The sequence below is a fragment of the Bos taurus genome, unplaced genomic scaffold (genome assembly GCF_002263795.3).
Source record: "Bos taurus isolate L1 Dominette 01449 registration number 42190680 breed Hereford unplaced genomic scaffold, ARS-UCD2.0 Leftover_ScbfJmS_1578, whole genome shotgun sequence".
In the NCBI taxonomy this organism is placed as follows: Eukaryota; Metazoa; Chordata; class Mammalia; order Artiodactyla; family Bovidae; genus Bos; species Bos taurus.
Genome location: NW_020190675.1, coordinates 134,438 through 148,834, shown reverse-complemented (window position 1 = coordinate 148,834; position 14,397 = coordinate 134,438). Strand labels below are relative to the sequence as shown.

At 53.6% G+C, this 14,397-nt stretch overlaps 2 protein-coding genes across 3 annotated transcripts in view; both read right to left on the bottom strand.

The window, feature by feature from the left end:
* LOC790255 (leukocyte immunoglobulin-like receptor subfamily A member 6) overlaps nucleotides 1-14,397 on the bottom strand; it is a 74,744-nt gene that overhangs the window by 14,122 nt on the left and 46,225 nt on the right. The window contains exons 1-10 of one of the 2 annotated variants that reach the window (XM_024988995.2): nucleotides 7,003-7,123; nucleotides 6,817-6,852; nucleotides 6,360-6,644; nucleotides 5,922-6,224; nucleotides 5,394-5,702; nucleotides 4,881-5,183; nucleotides 3,490-3,606; nucleotides 2,420-2,462; nucleotides 2,303-2,340; nucleotides 1,971-2,023 (exon numbers count right to left, since the gene is read on the bottom strand). In XM_024988995.2, coding sequence (XP_024844763.1) covers nucleotides 1,971-2,023; nucleotides 2,303-2,340; nucleotides 2,420-2,462; nucleotides 3,490-3,606; nucleotides 4,881-5,183; nucleotides 5,394-5,702; nucleotides 5,922-6,224; nucleotides 6,360-6,644; nucleotides 6,817-6,852; nucleotides 7,003-7,036 — 1,521 coding nt within the window. In that variant the 5' untranslated portion in view covers nucleotides 7,037-7,123. Of the gene's footprint in view, nucleotides 1-1,970; nucleotides 2,024-2,302; nucleotides 2,341-2,419; nucleotides 2,463-3,489; nucleotides 3,607-4,880; nucleotides 5,184-5,393; nucleotides 5,703-5,921; nucleotides 6,225-6,359; nucleotides 6,645-6,816; nucleotides 6,853-7,002; nucleotides 7,124-14,397 lie in introns of those variants that run through there. The other variant, XM_059884411.1, reaches the window with a different exon arrangement.
* Nucleotides 1-14,397, bottom strand: part of LOC132342123 (leukocyte immunoglobulin-like receptor subfamily B member 3) — a gene marked incomplete in the record, with an annotated part of 90,338 nt that overhangs the window by 48,098 nt on the left and 27,843 nt on the right.

Here is a 14,397-nt window from a genome sequence, read left to right as displayed (position 1 = left end):
TCTGGACTCAGAGTTCACTTTAACATATAGGACAATTCAGATTTTCTGTTTATCCTTATGTCCATAATTTTGATAAATTTTATTTTTGAGGCTTTTGGTCTGTGTCATCTACATTTTCTACTATAATAGCATAAAACTGTCCTTCTATGAGTTTTACCTTTCTAAAGTCTGAAGGACCTGCCGTCGTGTCCTGATGGCGGTAAAGCAACCTTCTCTCTTTCTGACTTGGTCCTTGTGCCTAGCATGTGTGAGTGGTCCACGCCCTCAGGGACGAAGCTTTCTGGCTTTTCTGATTTTCCTCTCCTTGTTTGTCCTCAGTGGTAGCTACCCCTGTCATTGTTGTTTCCCTGTTCCTCCCTTCGTTTGGAGTAATGTGCTGACCTTTTTCAAAATCACTGATAATTGAGAGTCTGTTGTCTTCTTTATAAAATGAGGATATTAATTATCTTTTTTAAAGGAAACTGAAACATGCCTTTCAGTTTTTAGTGATCTGTTTATTTGTGGCTGTGCTGGGTCTTCCCTGCTTCGTGTGGGCCCTCTCTGATTGCAGCGAGTGGAGGCTGCTGCCTGGCTGTGCACGGAACTGCTCACACTCGGGCTTCTCTCGAGGAAGACTAGAGCTTCAGAGGAAGCTCTGGGCACCAGGGCTTCGGCAGCTACAGCGCCCTAGGCTCAGCTGTCCGGCAGCAAGTGGATCAGACCCATGTCCTGTGCATTGGCTGGCAGACTCTTAAACCACTGGGCCACCGGGGGTCCAGGATGCTGTTTCTGAGGGTAGAACCAGTTGACCCGAAAGGGGTCCCCGGGCTCCTGGTGGTCTGTTAGAGCCCAGGTACTGGCTGCTGGTGGTTAGGTGGTGTCCATTTGCTGGCAGCTCCCGTGCCTCCTGGGGTCTGAGATCTCGGTCCCGGGAGCCTGGGGTTGGGTCCTCCTGGGCTAGCGGACGGCGAGAGCAGCGTACTCACTGGGCTCTGCTGGGGGCTCCCTGACGGGGGAGCCGGGGGTGCGGCCATCCCCCTTCTGACGATCGAGTGGTTCAGCTGGCATAGGTCACGTCCTGGGGGGCTTCAGATTGTAGCAGACTGCGGGGGGGGAAGTTGTGTGAGATGGGGTGCCTGGGGGCCTGGAGAGGAGGCACCCATCTGCTGTGCATCTGTCCATCCTTCCCGGAATCCCTCGACCGGAGGACAGGGGGTGCCTCCCGCCTTAGTGATCTCGGGGGCTCACAGGGCGCCCGTCCCCTCCTGGGGGCCTGCCTCCCGCCTGTTGTGCTGGAGGGAGGCAGTGAGGCAGGACAGGTGCCTCCTGGGTCCGCCGCCCTCCGGGTCAGGTCAGCTCTCTCTCCTGGTGGAAACTCCAGGGGCCTCCCTGATGCTCAGGAGCCTCTGGGAGCTTTGTGCAGCCCTGGTTTCTGTCTGAGCCCGGACCTCTTGCTGATCTGGCCTGGCACACAGCCGTCTTCCTGCTAAAGCGCGTCCCTCCTGCCTCAGGACCTTCCTCCCGAGTCTGCCTGCCCAAGCGCCCAGTGCCGTCTCTTGATTTACTTTCCTCATCAGCACCTTGCATTCTGGGACTCCGCCAGCTTGTTGGCGTGGGGCCCCTCTCACCACGAGCTGAGCGCCTGCCGTACCTGCAGGGCCTGGGGGGTGGCGCCCGCTCTCCCATGCCCTTTGCTGGGGGTGACAGAGGGGGGCCTGGGCCATGTGGGCCATCCACTGATGCACGCATCCTCATGAGACCTGGGCTGCACCCCTACACCATAAGGTCAGCCAGAGGACATGGCGCCCTGAAGGAGGGGCCGTGAGGTCACAGGGCAAGGGGAGGGTGGGGTCACATCAGGACCCTGGGAGCCGGGAAGGAGGGGTGGGGTGGGCGTGGCTGGAGCTGGGGTGTGAGCACAGCAACGCGTGCGCTGGGCTGAGTTTGGCAACAGGAGGTCTGTGGTGGCCAGACGGGAGCAAGGGTCTCACCCGATGGTCCAGCTGTAGCCCCACCTCAGAGTGTGTGTCGCTCACGGCAGCATCTGCAGCAGAGCAGAGGGCACCGCTAGGTAGGGTTCAGAGAGCCTCAGGGCTGGAGCCCCCGCCCTGCACCCTGGGTGGGGGGCTGCTGTGTAGTCTCCCACCCTTCTGAGCATCCCCCCCACGGCCTCCAGAGGTCTCTGTGCCCCCCCGACCCTGCACCCGAAAGTGCTGTGTGGGGTTTCAGTCCCCAGCCCCGGTCCCCCATCCTTCTGAGCATCCCCCCCACTGCCTCCAGAAGTCTCTGTGCCCTCCCGTGGGCCGCCGCCTCTCCTGCTCACAGATGGCCTGGTCCTGGGTGCCTGTGGCTGGGCTGGAGCTGAGGAGGAGACACTGTGTCAGGGGGAGAAGGTGGGGTGGTGTGGGTGGGGCTCTGGGGGTGTTGGGGCGGGAGTTACCTGCTCTGCGGGCCCCTGTCCTCAGGCCCTGGGTCTGCCGCCCCTGTCGGAGGTTGGAAATCAGCCTCAGCCTGGGCTGGGTCTCGGGACAGAGGCTCGGCCCCGGGGACATGGTGCTCCCGCCCTCCACGTGGGATTCAGGAGGAGAGAAGGCAGCCTGGGTTCGTGGTACATGTCAGTTCGTGACATTGAGAAGGAGGGGAATGGCTTAAATGAGTGCACGTGGGCTGACAGTGGGTGTTTTTTTCCACTAGATTTTCAGATTTGAGATTCTGGAAAAATTTTTTAATGAAATATCGTTGATTTGTAATATATTAGTTTCAGGCATACAACATATGATTCAATGTTTTTATAGGTTATACTCCATTTAAAGTTATTACGAAATAATTGCTACATTCCCTGTGCTATCCAGTGTATGCTTCTTGCTTATTTCATACACAGTAGTCTGTGTCTCTAGTCCACACCCCTCATCTGCCCAACCCCCCGGTAACCATTAGTTATTTTTCTGTATCAAGGACTCTGTTTCTGTTTTTCATATATGTTCCTTTGTATTGTTTTCCAGATTCAGTATGTACCAATGCTATCATAAAGCATTTATCTTCCTCTGAGTTATTTCAGTAAGCGTAATACTCTCTAGGTCCATGTGTGCTGTTGCAAATGGCAGAGTTTCCTTCTTTTTTATGGCTGAGTAATATTCCATTGTATGTATATGTGGGTATTTATATATACACCCACACACACACACACACACACCACATTTTCTCTGTTCATTCATCTGTTGCTGGACAGTTGGGTTGGTCACATATCTTGGCTATTGTAAATTGGCTACATGAATATTGGAACGTTTGTATCTTTTCAAAACACTAATTTGGGTATATATCCTGGGTATATATCCACATATACCCAGCAGTGGATTTGCTGGATCATATGATAATTCTGCTTTTCGTTTTTAAGGAACCTCCACATGGTAGGAAAAAAATTTTTAAGCTGACTGTTCCCATGTCCTTGGTTTCCCTCTGTCTGATGCCCTAAGGCCTCCAGGGGTCCGAGTCACCCCGTTCCCTACTCACCCAACTTCCTGTGTCTGTCCTGACCCCGGTGTCGGAGGAAGAGGAAGAGGAGGACGAGGAGCAGCAGGACGAAGGTCACCGAGACCCCGATGAGGACACTCAGGTACCACGTGAGGCCTGGGGCACCAGAGACGCCTGAGTGAGCCTAGGGTGCCGTTTAGCTGGGCACCTGCTGTGTGCAGACTCGTGCTGGGGTCTGTGCGTCCATCTCCAGCCCACCCGACCCATTTGCAGACGAGGAGACTGAGGCCCAGAGAGGGAGATCACGGGCCCTGGTGACCCAGCCTGGAGGTGGCAGAGCTGGGACTGGAACCAGGGCCGTGGGCACCCTGAGCTCCTCCTGAGCTGGCCCCCAGGAGGACACCAGCTTTCTGCTCTGGGGGCCCCTCACCTGCAGGGGGCTGTCCGAGGGTCTCAGCTGGAGCTGAGGGTCCTCCCTTGTCCCGTCCCCTCCCCCACCGCAGCGGGGGCGGGGGGAGGGGCGGGCTGCGTGGAGGGGCTTCTGGGTCCTCCCCTCCCTCCCCACACGCTGCAGTGGAGGGCACAGATCCCCACAGTCACCTCCTCGGGGGCTCCCTGTGCTCCTCGTCCGATGCGGAGTCACACCCAGGTCAGAACTGAGGAAATCTAAGATCTGGGGCACGGGTCTCTCCTTTTACACTGGGAGAAGCTGAGGCCCGCACGGGGGTGTGGTGACGGTGAGGGAGTCCACATCAGTGTCTCCAGAGGCGCCTGAACCGGGGGCATAACTCAGCCCTGCTCCTCCCCAGACCCGCCACCACGTCCCCAAGAGCCTGCTCCCCTTTCTGCAGTTTCTGACTCCACTGAGGGGTGGAGCTGATGGAACTGATGCCTGGAGGCCCATGGGGGTCAGGAAGGGGGTGGGGGCGGGGCCGGTTTCCCCCTCCGCAGCCGTGCTCCCCCGGCCTGGGCCCCCGGACCCCTGCCCCTTCACCCAGCAGCTCAGAGCCCCTGAAGCCTGTGTTTCCCGTTGATGACCTGAGGGGGTATTAGATCTTCCGGCTCCCACACTGCCCTGGGCTGGGCTGTCTCCCCTGAGCATAGAGCCCCGAGACTCCATAGGTTCGAATCTGGGGTGTGGCTGGGAGAATGGGACCTTGGGAGGTTGAGCCCAGGAAGGGGTGCACCGGGCCGACCCGGGGTCCCCACCTCACTCCCCTCTGCCCTGCATGGCCCTGTGGCCTCCGCGAGACCCTTGCACTGCCCACCTGCCCTTCCGGGACCCCAGTGCGGGAGGAAGGGGCGGGGCGCGGGCTCCGAAGCCCCTCCCTCAGGGGGCCCCTCCCTCAGCGCCCCCTCCTCCACCACCGCACTGGGCTCCCAGGGCAGAGCCCCGAGCTGCTGAGTGAGACGGACAGACCTTGCCTCACCTGAGACCACGAGCGCCAGGGGCTCACTGGGCTGTGACAGCAGGTAGGGGTCTGTGCTGAGTGAGCCGTAGCACCTGTAGGTGCCCCCGTGGGCTGAGGTCACAGGGCTCAAGGAGAACTCGGCCTGGTACCGCCCGTCTTGGTCCTGGGAGCGCAGACGCAGGGGGCGATGGGCTGCCCCCTCCTTGGACAGAAGGAAGGTGTCCGTCCTCTCTCCTGACTGACACAGCAGGGTCACGGTCTCCCCCGGAGCCACCGAGGGCCCTGGTCTCACCGAGAGGGAGGGTCTGTCTCTGAGCCGTCCTGCAGAGAGGAAGGGGGTGCGGGCGCCGGGCCTGGTTCTGAGCGAGACTCCTCGGGCCTCTCTGGTCCCTCAGCGCTGTCTCTGTTTTACCGAGTCTCTCCCCTCCCCCCACCCTGTCTCTGTCCCTCCCCGGGACCCCTCCCCCTGGTCCCAGCATCACCCCTGGGGCTCCCCGGTGGGGCCTGTACAGAGTCTGGTCCCCGACTTACCCGCTGTCTCCTCTCCTGCCACCAGCAGCTCCAGGGGCTCACTGGGGGCTGACCACTCAGAGGAGAGGCCATGTCCACCGTAGCATCTGTACCGGCCCCCGTGGACGGTGCCCACCGGGCCCAGGGGGAAGTCGGCCTGAGCGAGCCCCACCTGGGGCCTCTGGGCAGGGCGCTGGGGGAGGTCCTGCCCCTCCTTCGACAGAACAAATCTGGCATAGCTGACATCAGAGCGACACTGGAGGGTCAGGTTCTGTCCAGAGGTGACCACAGGGCCCTGTGGGGTCAGGAGAGAGGGCTTCCCAGACAGCCCTGGGGAGAGACACGCGCTGGCTTGTAGGGACCGCTTCCCCTGTGGACCCCCCCTCTCCCAACCCGGCCCCAGGCCTCGCCGTGTCTCAGTCTGTGTGTCTGTCCTGTGAGCCCCACGCTCCTCTCCCCACCCTCTCACAGGGGCTCCCCTGGGAGCAGAGACCCCAGTACGTTGTCTTGTCTGCACAAATGTATGGGGTCAGGACAGGACTTCCTCACCTGGGACCAGGAGCTCCAGGGGGTCGCTGGGGGCTGACCACACCCGGGGGTTGTGCCTGTAAAAGCTGTAGCATTTGAACATCCACCTGTGCCCGGGGGTCACAGGGCCCACGGGGAGCAGGGCCTGGGTCTGCCCGTCAGTTCGTTGCTCTCCATCCAGGGTCCAAGAGGACTTGTCTTCTCCTTCCTTAGTCAGAAGGAATCTGTTAAATCCCTGACTGGGGCCACACTGGAGGGTCACGTTCCCTCCCGACATCACCACAGGGCTCGGTAGGGCTGAGAGGCTGGGTTTGCTGTAGGATCCTAGGAGAGAAGGAGGCAGCCTGTTCCGTGAGGCTCCCACCCTCCTCCCGCCCAGGGCTGCGCTGGGAGAGGGACAGCCCCTGAGAGCAGACCCCCTCCTGATGGCAGAGCCCGAGGCCCCCGAGAGTCCCTCACCTGTCACCACCAGCTGCAGGGGGTCACTGCGCTCTGACCAGCCAGTGCGGGTGCTGTGGTAGCACCGATAGCTCCCTGCGTGGTCCTGTCCCATGTGTAGGATGGAGAACCTGGCCTTGTCCCGGGGCTCCAGGGAATTCTGTCTGACCCAGAGAATCAGGCTTCCCTCTTTATCCAGATGGAACTCCTGGGCCCCCAGGGTCCCCCGACACCAGATGGTCACGGGGCTCCCCCAGGGGACCACAGAGCCCGGCTCAGCCCAGATGATGGGTTTGGGGAGGGTCCCTGGAAGGAAATCAGAGGCGGGCTCACCAGGCGTCCCCCCCAGGCCCCAGCTCTCAGCCCAGACCTCCCAGACTCCCCCTCCGTGAGCCCCAAGATGCCTTCCCTGTACCCGTCGCTTGGGGGTGACCTTGTCCCCACGAGAGGAGGGAGCTGGGCCCCGGGACAGACTCACCGGCCTGCACCTGGGTCCTCAGGCCCACACTCAGCCCTGGAAGAGAGCACCCGGTGAGAGGTTGCCCTCAGCCCTGAGCAGTGCCTCTCCACCCCGGGAGTCTCCTAGGCCCTGGGGTCCCCTGACGGAGCAGGCTGGCTGGGGGGTCCCTCCAGACCAGGGCTCCCCCTGCCCCTCCCATCTCACCAAGGCAGAGCAGGGTGGGGAGCACAGGGGCCATGGCGTCTCCTCCCTGCGGTCCAGGCTGTGAGGATGGAGGAGACCTGGGTGTCCTCCGGACAGACCGACCACAGGGTGTGTCCTCTCCGGGGCTGGGGCTTCCTGTCACGCAGCTGTCACTTCAGCGTCCCTGCAGGAAGGGGAACAGCCTCTTCTTGAAAGCGGGCGTTGTTCCCGTGACAGTCCCAGGGTGTTCCTGAGACGCCTGTTTCAGGTGTGGGCAAGCAGGGCACGTCCTTCCCTCTGAAGGCCTCGCCTCAGGCTCTGCTTCTTCCTCTGCCCACCCATCAGGAGGTCCCTGTGGGGTCCTCACCGTGGATGGGTCACCAGGCCCTGGAGATGCTTCAGAGAGGATGCCAACCCCTGCTGCCCGCAGGACTCATCCCCAGAGACACACTTTTTTTTAAATTGGAGGATCATTACTTTACAATATGGTGCTGGTTCTGCCATACATCAGCATGAATCAGCCATGTGTGTCACATGCCCTCCGTCTAGAACCTCCCTCCCCTCTGGGTTGTACAGAGCCCTGTGTGAGCTCACTGAGTCACAGGGCACATTCCCCCGTGGTCTGTTTTACACGTGCTGGTGTGCGCGTTTCCATGCTACTCTCTCCATTCGTCCCACACTCTCCCTCCCCTCTGTGTCCACAAGTCTGCTCTTTATGAGGGACAAACGATCAGAGTGTCCCTGGGCTCAGTGGAGTCCATGTGGCCGAGAGCCCAGAGGAGGCTTCAGGGAATAAGGAAGGAAACTGACTCCTCCCCTGCCCCGGAGTGTGGGTTTTCCCTGTCACAGCCCCCTTCGGGGTGTCTCTCTTTATCGCATCACCGTCCAGCCTGCCTTCCTGGGAACAAGCCCCTGGGTGCTTCCTGCCTCCTTGGGGCCCCGGGGTCCTGGGGCTCAGTCTCCTCCCGGTCTTGTCATCACCTGAAAGCTTTAGAGGGTATTGATTGTGGTCAGAGCTCTCACTCTGATGGAGAACAGATACTCCTGTAAACGTGTGCCCGCTGCTCATGTAACCTGGGGTGGCGGTGCCGTTTCTCGGCGCCTGAGGTTCCTCCCTTGCCTGTTGTCCAGACCCCAGCCCTCAGAGGGGCTGCGGGCTCTTGCTGCCGTCATCATGGTCAATTTACAGACGAGGTGACGGCAGGAGAGGGTGGACGTGAAGGGCTGCGGAATGAGACTGCACCGAAGGGGGTGAGTGTGGTGCCCACCCAGAGCCTCCTCTGCTCCTAACTCTGAGATGTGCTTGGAGAGTGTTTCTGAAACACCACAGACAAGGGCAGAAAGAAAGTTCCCCAAATGGAGGGGAACCACGGCAAAGCACGGGAGGTAGGCGGTGTGGCCCCGGCTTGGGGATCATCTGGAGGTCAGAGGAAGGTTCCACCCATGTGGACACACAGAGGGAACCATGGTCACAGAAAAATAAAGGGAGGCAAGTATGTGGATAATTTTGTAGAAGAACAGGTGGTTACTGAAAAGAGGTGAAAATTTTCAACGTGAACAATCCAGTAGATTCAACACGTTAAAAAGTCATGCAGCCAAGAAGGCAGTCGAGTGGCCCCGTATGAAGTCGGAGCACAGCATTGAGGAAATGGTCCAGAGTGCAGCATAGAGAGCAGACAGGGAGATTCAGGAGAGGCGGGCCTGTGCTGAGGGCCAGTGTGGTATCTGTTGTAAGTGTCAGACGGGAAGACGCTCATGACAGACAGCAACGGCTGAGGAAGCAAATAACGGAGCCTCCTTTACTGATGAGACCGACCTGCGAAGGGCTGGGACTCATGCCTCTGCACGTGACACCCGAGGGCCGCCCTGCTGGCCCCTGACTGAGACTCGGCGCTCCTTACTTAGGGGCCCGGGTGGGATCACCAGCCAGGGATCCAGACACGGCACACTTGAGCTAAAGACCCCACACCCTGCAACGGAGAGCCTGTGTGGGGCAGCAACGTCAACAAATAGGTTAATTAACTACATGGTAAAAAAAGTAACATCCGTATTTTGACCTTTCATAGTAAACTGAGAAACTGAAGGTTAATTTTAAAAAGTATATTGCACTGAATTACAGAATTTGAAACAGTTAATTCTAAGTAGATTTCAACTGAAAAAAAAAAAAAAAATCAAGGTGGACTGGACTGAGGCCCTAAAAATGTCTTGAAATACTTCTTGTGGAAAACGCAGATTACCAAGAGAATGACCAGCCCACTGGGAGCAGACTGCCCCTACCAAAAGGGGGTGCTAAAGGATACTGGAGCCATGCCGTCAGGGAATTAACCGGGAAGAGTTCCCCCTGAGTCAGAATACTTGCAAGGGGCAGAAGTGAGAGCTTCATGCAGAGCACATCCCCAGCTTCCAGGAGGTTCGGCACCGCCTCCTGCTGTGGGCTGTGCCTCAGCCACAACCCACCAGGTCCTGAGAGAGGAGGTGGGCTCTGGGGGCATGGGGCCCTTAACCTTGACAAGCGTTTTCCTCTGCTAGTACTTGAGTCACACACTGGATTCCAAATAGGAAGTGTTCTCAAGCAACTTGATAAAAAGAGAATGAACATGAAAGAAGGCATTTCCAGAGGTGCAAGTTCTTGGATATTGACGGTTTTCACACAGAAAGGAATACTAAGAGATGACAGAGAGACAGTGAGATGCAACAGAGAGGAACGTGTGGCTGAAAATGAGCTTTGGAAAAGTACACAGACAAACACTTGCACGCATAAACACACCCACACGTGTGCATGGAGAGAGACGTGCGCATGCCCACACATGTGTATATGAGTACCCAGAGTTCAGTAAAGCACGGTTAGAACTTTGTCTTTTCTAAAGAAGGGGGAGAATGCATACATTTTCAGAAATAAAAATGTAAATATGTATTTTAAGCACGAGAGCAAGTGCCTAAAATGAGAAGTGGAATAACTCCAAATGTGCCTGCTGTAATTAAATGAAAGAAAACCTTTTCAGTTTTAGTGAGGTATAATTGACAAAATTGATGCTGTAAAGAGCAATATTGCCTAGGAACCTGGAATGTCAGGTCCATGAATCAAGGCAAATTGGAAGTGGTCAAACAGGAGATGGCAAGAGTGAACGTTAACATTCTAGGAATCAGCGAACTAAAAGGGACTGGAGTGGGTGAATTTAACTCAGATGATCATTATATCTACTACTATGGGCAGGAATCCCTTAGAAGAAATAAAGTAGCCATCATGGTCAACAAGAGAGTCCGAAATGCAGTACTCGGATGCAATCTCAAAAATGACAGAATGATCGCTGTTCATTTCCAAGGCAAACCATTCAATAGCATGGTAATTGAAGCCTATGCCCCAACCAGTAATGCTGAAGAAGCTGAACGATGCTATGAAGATCTATAAGACCTTTTAGAACTAACACCCCCCAAAATATGTCCTTTTCATTATAGGGGACTGGAATGCAAAAGTAGGAAGTCAAGAAACACCTGCAGTCACAGGCAAATTTGGCCTTGGAGTCCAGAGTGAAGCAGGGCAAAGGTTAATAGAGTTTTGCCGAGAGAACGCACTGATCATAGCAAACACCCTCCTCCAACAACGCAAGAGAAGACTCTACACATGGACATCACCAGATGGTCAACACCGAAATCAGATGGATTATATTCTTTGCAGCCAAAGATGGAGAAGCTCTATACAGTCAGCAAAAACAAGACCAGGAGCTGACTGTGGCTCAGATGATGAACTGCTTATTGCCAAATTCAGACTGATATTGAAGAAAGTAGGGAAAACCACTAGACCATTCAGGTATGACCTAAATCAAATCCCTTATGACTATACAGTGGAAGTGAGAAATAGATTCAAGGGACTAGATCTGACAGAGTGCCTGATGAACTCTGGATGGAGGTTTGTGACTTTGTACGGGAGCAGGGATTAAGACCATCCCCATGGAAAAGAAATGCAAAAAATGGCTGTCTGAGAAGGCCTTACAAATAGTTGTGAAAAAAGAGAAGTGAAAAGCAAAGGACAAAAGGAAAGATATTCCCATCTGAATGCAAAGTTCGAAAAAATAGCAAGGAGAGCTAAAAAAAGCCTCCATCAGCAATCAATGCAAACAAATAGAGGAAAACAACAGAATGGGAAAGACTAGAGATCTCTTCAAGAAAATTAGAGATACCAAGGGAACATTTCATGCAAAGATGGGCACAATAAAGGACAGAAATGGTATGGACGTAACAGAAGCAGAAGATATTAAGAAGAGGTGGCAAGAATATATAGAAGAATTGTACAAAACAGATCTTCATGACCCAGATAATCATAATGGTCTCATCACTCACCTAGACCCCCATATCCTGGAATGTGAAGTCAAGTGGGCCTTAGGAAGCATCACTATGAACAAAGCTAGTGGAGGTGATGGAACTCCAGTTGAGCTATTTCAAATCCTGAAAGATGATGCTGTGAAAGTGCTGCACTCAATATGCCAGCAAAGTTGGAAAACTCAGCAGTGGCCACAGGACTGGAAAAGGTCAGTTTTCATTCCAATCCCAAAGAAAGGCAATGCCAAAGAATGCTCAGACTACCGCACAAGTGCCCTCATCTCACACGCTAGTAAAGTAATGCTCAAAATTCTCCAAGCCAGGCTTCAGCAATATGTGAACCGTGAGCTTCCCGATGTTCAAGCTGGTTTTAGAAAAGGCAGAGGAACCAGAGATCAAATTACCAACATCCGCTGGATCATGGAAAAAGCGAGATTTCGAGAAAAACATCTATTTCTGCTTTATTGACTATGCCAAAGCCTTTGACTGTGTGGATCACAGTAAACTGTGGAAAATTCTGAAAGAGATGGGAATACCAGACCACCTGCTCAGCCTCTTGAGAAATTTGTATGCAGGTCAGGAAGCAACAGTTCGAACTGGACATGGAACAACAGACTGGTTCCAAATAGCAAAAGAGTAGGTCAAGGCTGTATATTGTCACCGTGCTTATTTAACTTATATGCAGAGTACATCATGAGAAACCCTGGACTGGAAGAAGCACAAGCTGGAATCAAGATCGCTGGGAGAAATATCAATAACCTCAGATATGCAGATGACACCACCTTTATGGCAGAAAGTGAAGAGGAACTAAAAAGCCTCTTGATGAAAGTGAAAGAGGAGAGTGAAAAGTTGGCTTGAAGCTCAACATTCATAAAACGAAGATCATGGTATCTGGTCCCATCACTTCATGGGAAATAGATGGGGAAACAGGGGAAACAGTGTCAGGCTTTATTTTTTGGGGCTCCAAAATCACTGCAGATGGTGATTGCAGCCACGAAATTAAAAGACGCTTACTCCTTGGAAGGAAAGTTATGACCAACCTAGATAGCATATTCAAAAGCAGAGACATTACTTTGCCAACAAAGGTTCGTCTAGTCAAGGCTATGGTTTTTCCAGTGGTCATGTATGGATGTGAGAGTTGGACTGTGAAGAAGGCTGAGCGCCGAAGAATTGATGCTTTTGAACTGTGGTGTTGGAGAAGACTCTTGAGAGTCCCTTGGGCTGCAAGGAGACCCAACCAGTCCATTCTGAAGGAGATCAGCCCTGGAATTTTTTGGAAGGACTGATGCTAAAGCTGAAACTCCAGTACTTTGTCCACCTCATGTGAAGAGTTGACTCATTGAAAAAGACTCTGATGCTGGGAGAGATTGGGAGCAGGAGAAGAAGGGGACGACAGAGGATGAGATGGCTAGATGGCATCACTGACTCGATGGACGTGAGTCTGGGTGAACTCCGGGAGTAGGTGATGGACAGGGAGGCCTGGCATGCTGGGATTCATGGGGTCACAAAGAGTTGGAAACGACTGAGCAACTGAACTGAACTGAACTGAAGCTTCACCTGCCTCTCCTGGTTGGGAGGCTATGAACAATCACATGCGTAGCACAGGAGTCTGAACAAACCTGTCAGGCAAGCTAGAAAGTCATCAGAGGGGTTTGAATTGAAACACTCCTATTATGCCCAGGAGACTTATAAACTAGAGCTGTAAGTGGATTTTCTTCATAGAGAGGTAGTCGGGTTGATTTCCTTACAGAGTATGGTGGTCGGGGATAGCCCCCTGTGAATGTCAGAGGAGTTGGTAAAAGTCATAAAATAGTAAAACAGACAGATTCTGGTTTTGGGGTAGACGCTCAGGCAGGTCTAGGGGACCCCTCGAGCCCTGACTCGCTTTGCCTGTCAGGGCTCTCCCGCATGAACTTGTCATGGATGGGAACTCCCTTGCTGGCTCCCGGCACCTCACCGGGCCAATTAATAATGTCTGCTCTGATTCTGGCCATAAATTTGAGCTTTTTTCTATTACTCAAGCTCAATCAGAGCATCAAGAAAAGTTCCAGCAAAGGAGGAAAAATCACCCATAATTATGGGATGGATTTATATAGATAACACCAGGCTATGGTAATTTAGGTTTAAAGTCTCCTCTGTGTTGGAAACAATTAAATCATACTACGGACAATCAGTCTAGTAACACTAGAAAGTGGGGCTATGTGCCTTATAGATGGTGCCAATATATAATTTCCCTGGAAGATAAAGATTCTACAGAGCAGACTAAGTCAGGTGACCTGAGATATACTGGGCTACATCTAATGGAAGCTCTTAAGTCTTACTTGTGACTTTACTAATAGTGCTGGCTATGTTATTTGTATTTCACCTGTTTTATAAAATTGCTGTTTCTTGCACTGTCAAATGGGTGTGTGAGGCCTCTAATAGAATAATATATAGTGCCATATGAGATCGATGATGGTAACAGTGTAACTCTAGATATGGGAAGAAGCAACAAGAGGGAATATTTTCCTGGACCAAGAGGCTAGCCAGACAGGTGGTCCAGAGCATTTTGGATACTGTTTTATGGCCTAGTCCAGTAACAGCACATTGAGTGGCCTGTCAACAAAATCTTTGCCAAACCTGAGAACGGACACTCTCAGCACCATGGGTCAAAATGGTCATGAAATGCCCCCCCTGAAAATCATGGTCAAGTTTATGAGCAAAAAGAGGCTCTGCCAACTGAAGACTGACACTTGCCATCTACAAAGACTAAATCATGGCCGCTGCAACTGCCAACTCTCAACGCCCCTGAAAGGAGTTCAGGGTGAAAACCAGGAATGAGGCACTCTGTGCTCTGGGACAAACTAGGAGAACAGGACTTCAGATAGTTAAATCTTTTCAGGAGAAGATTTTATGAGTTCCAATTCTTGCATCTTCTCATACCTAGAGAAACACTGACATCATTAACTGTGAAATCTGCTCTGGCTATTAGGAAAAGTTTACAATTAAAAGTCAAAATAGAGTAGCTATGGTTCAGATATCCTGGGAAATACCTAGGTGATGCTATGGGTGTACTTTCAGATTAGACCTTGTATTGCTAAACACTTGAGTTTTCTGAGT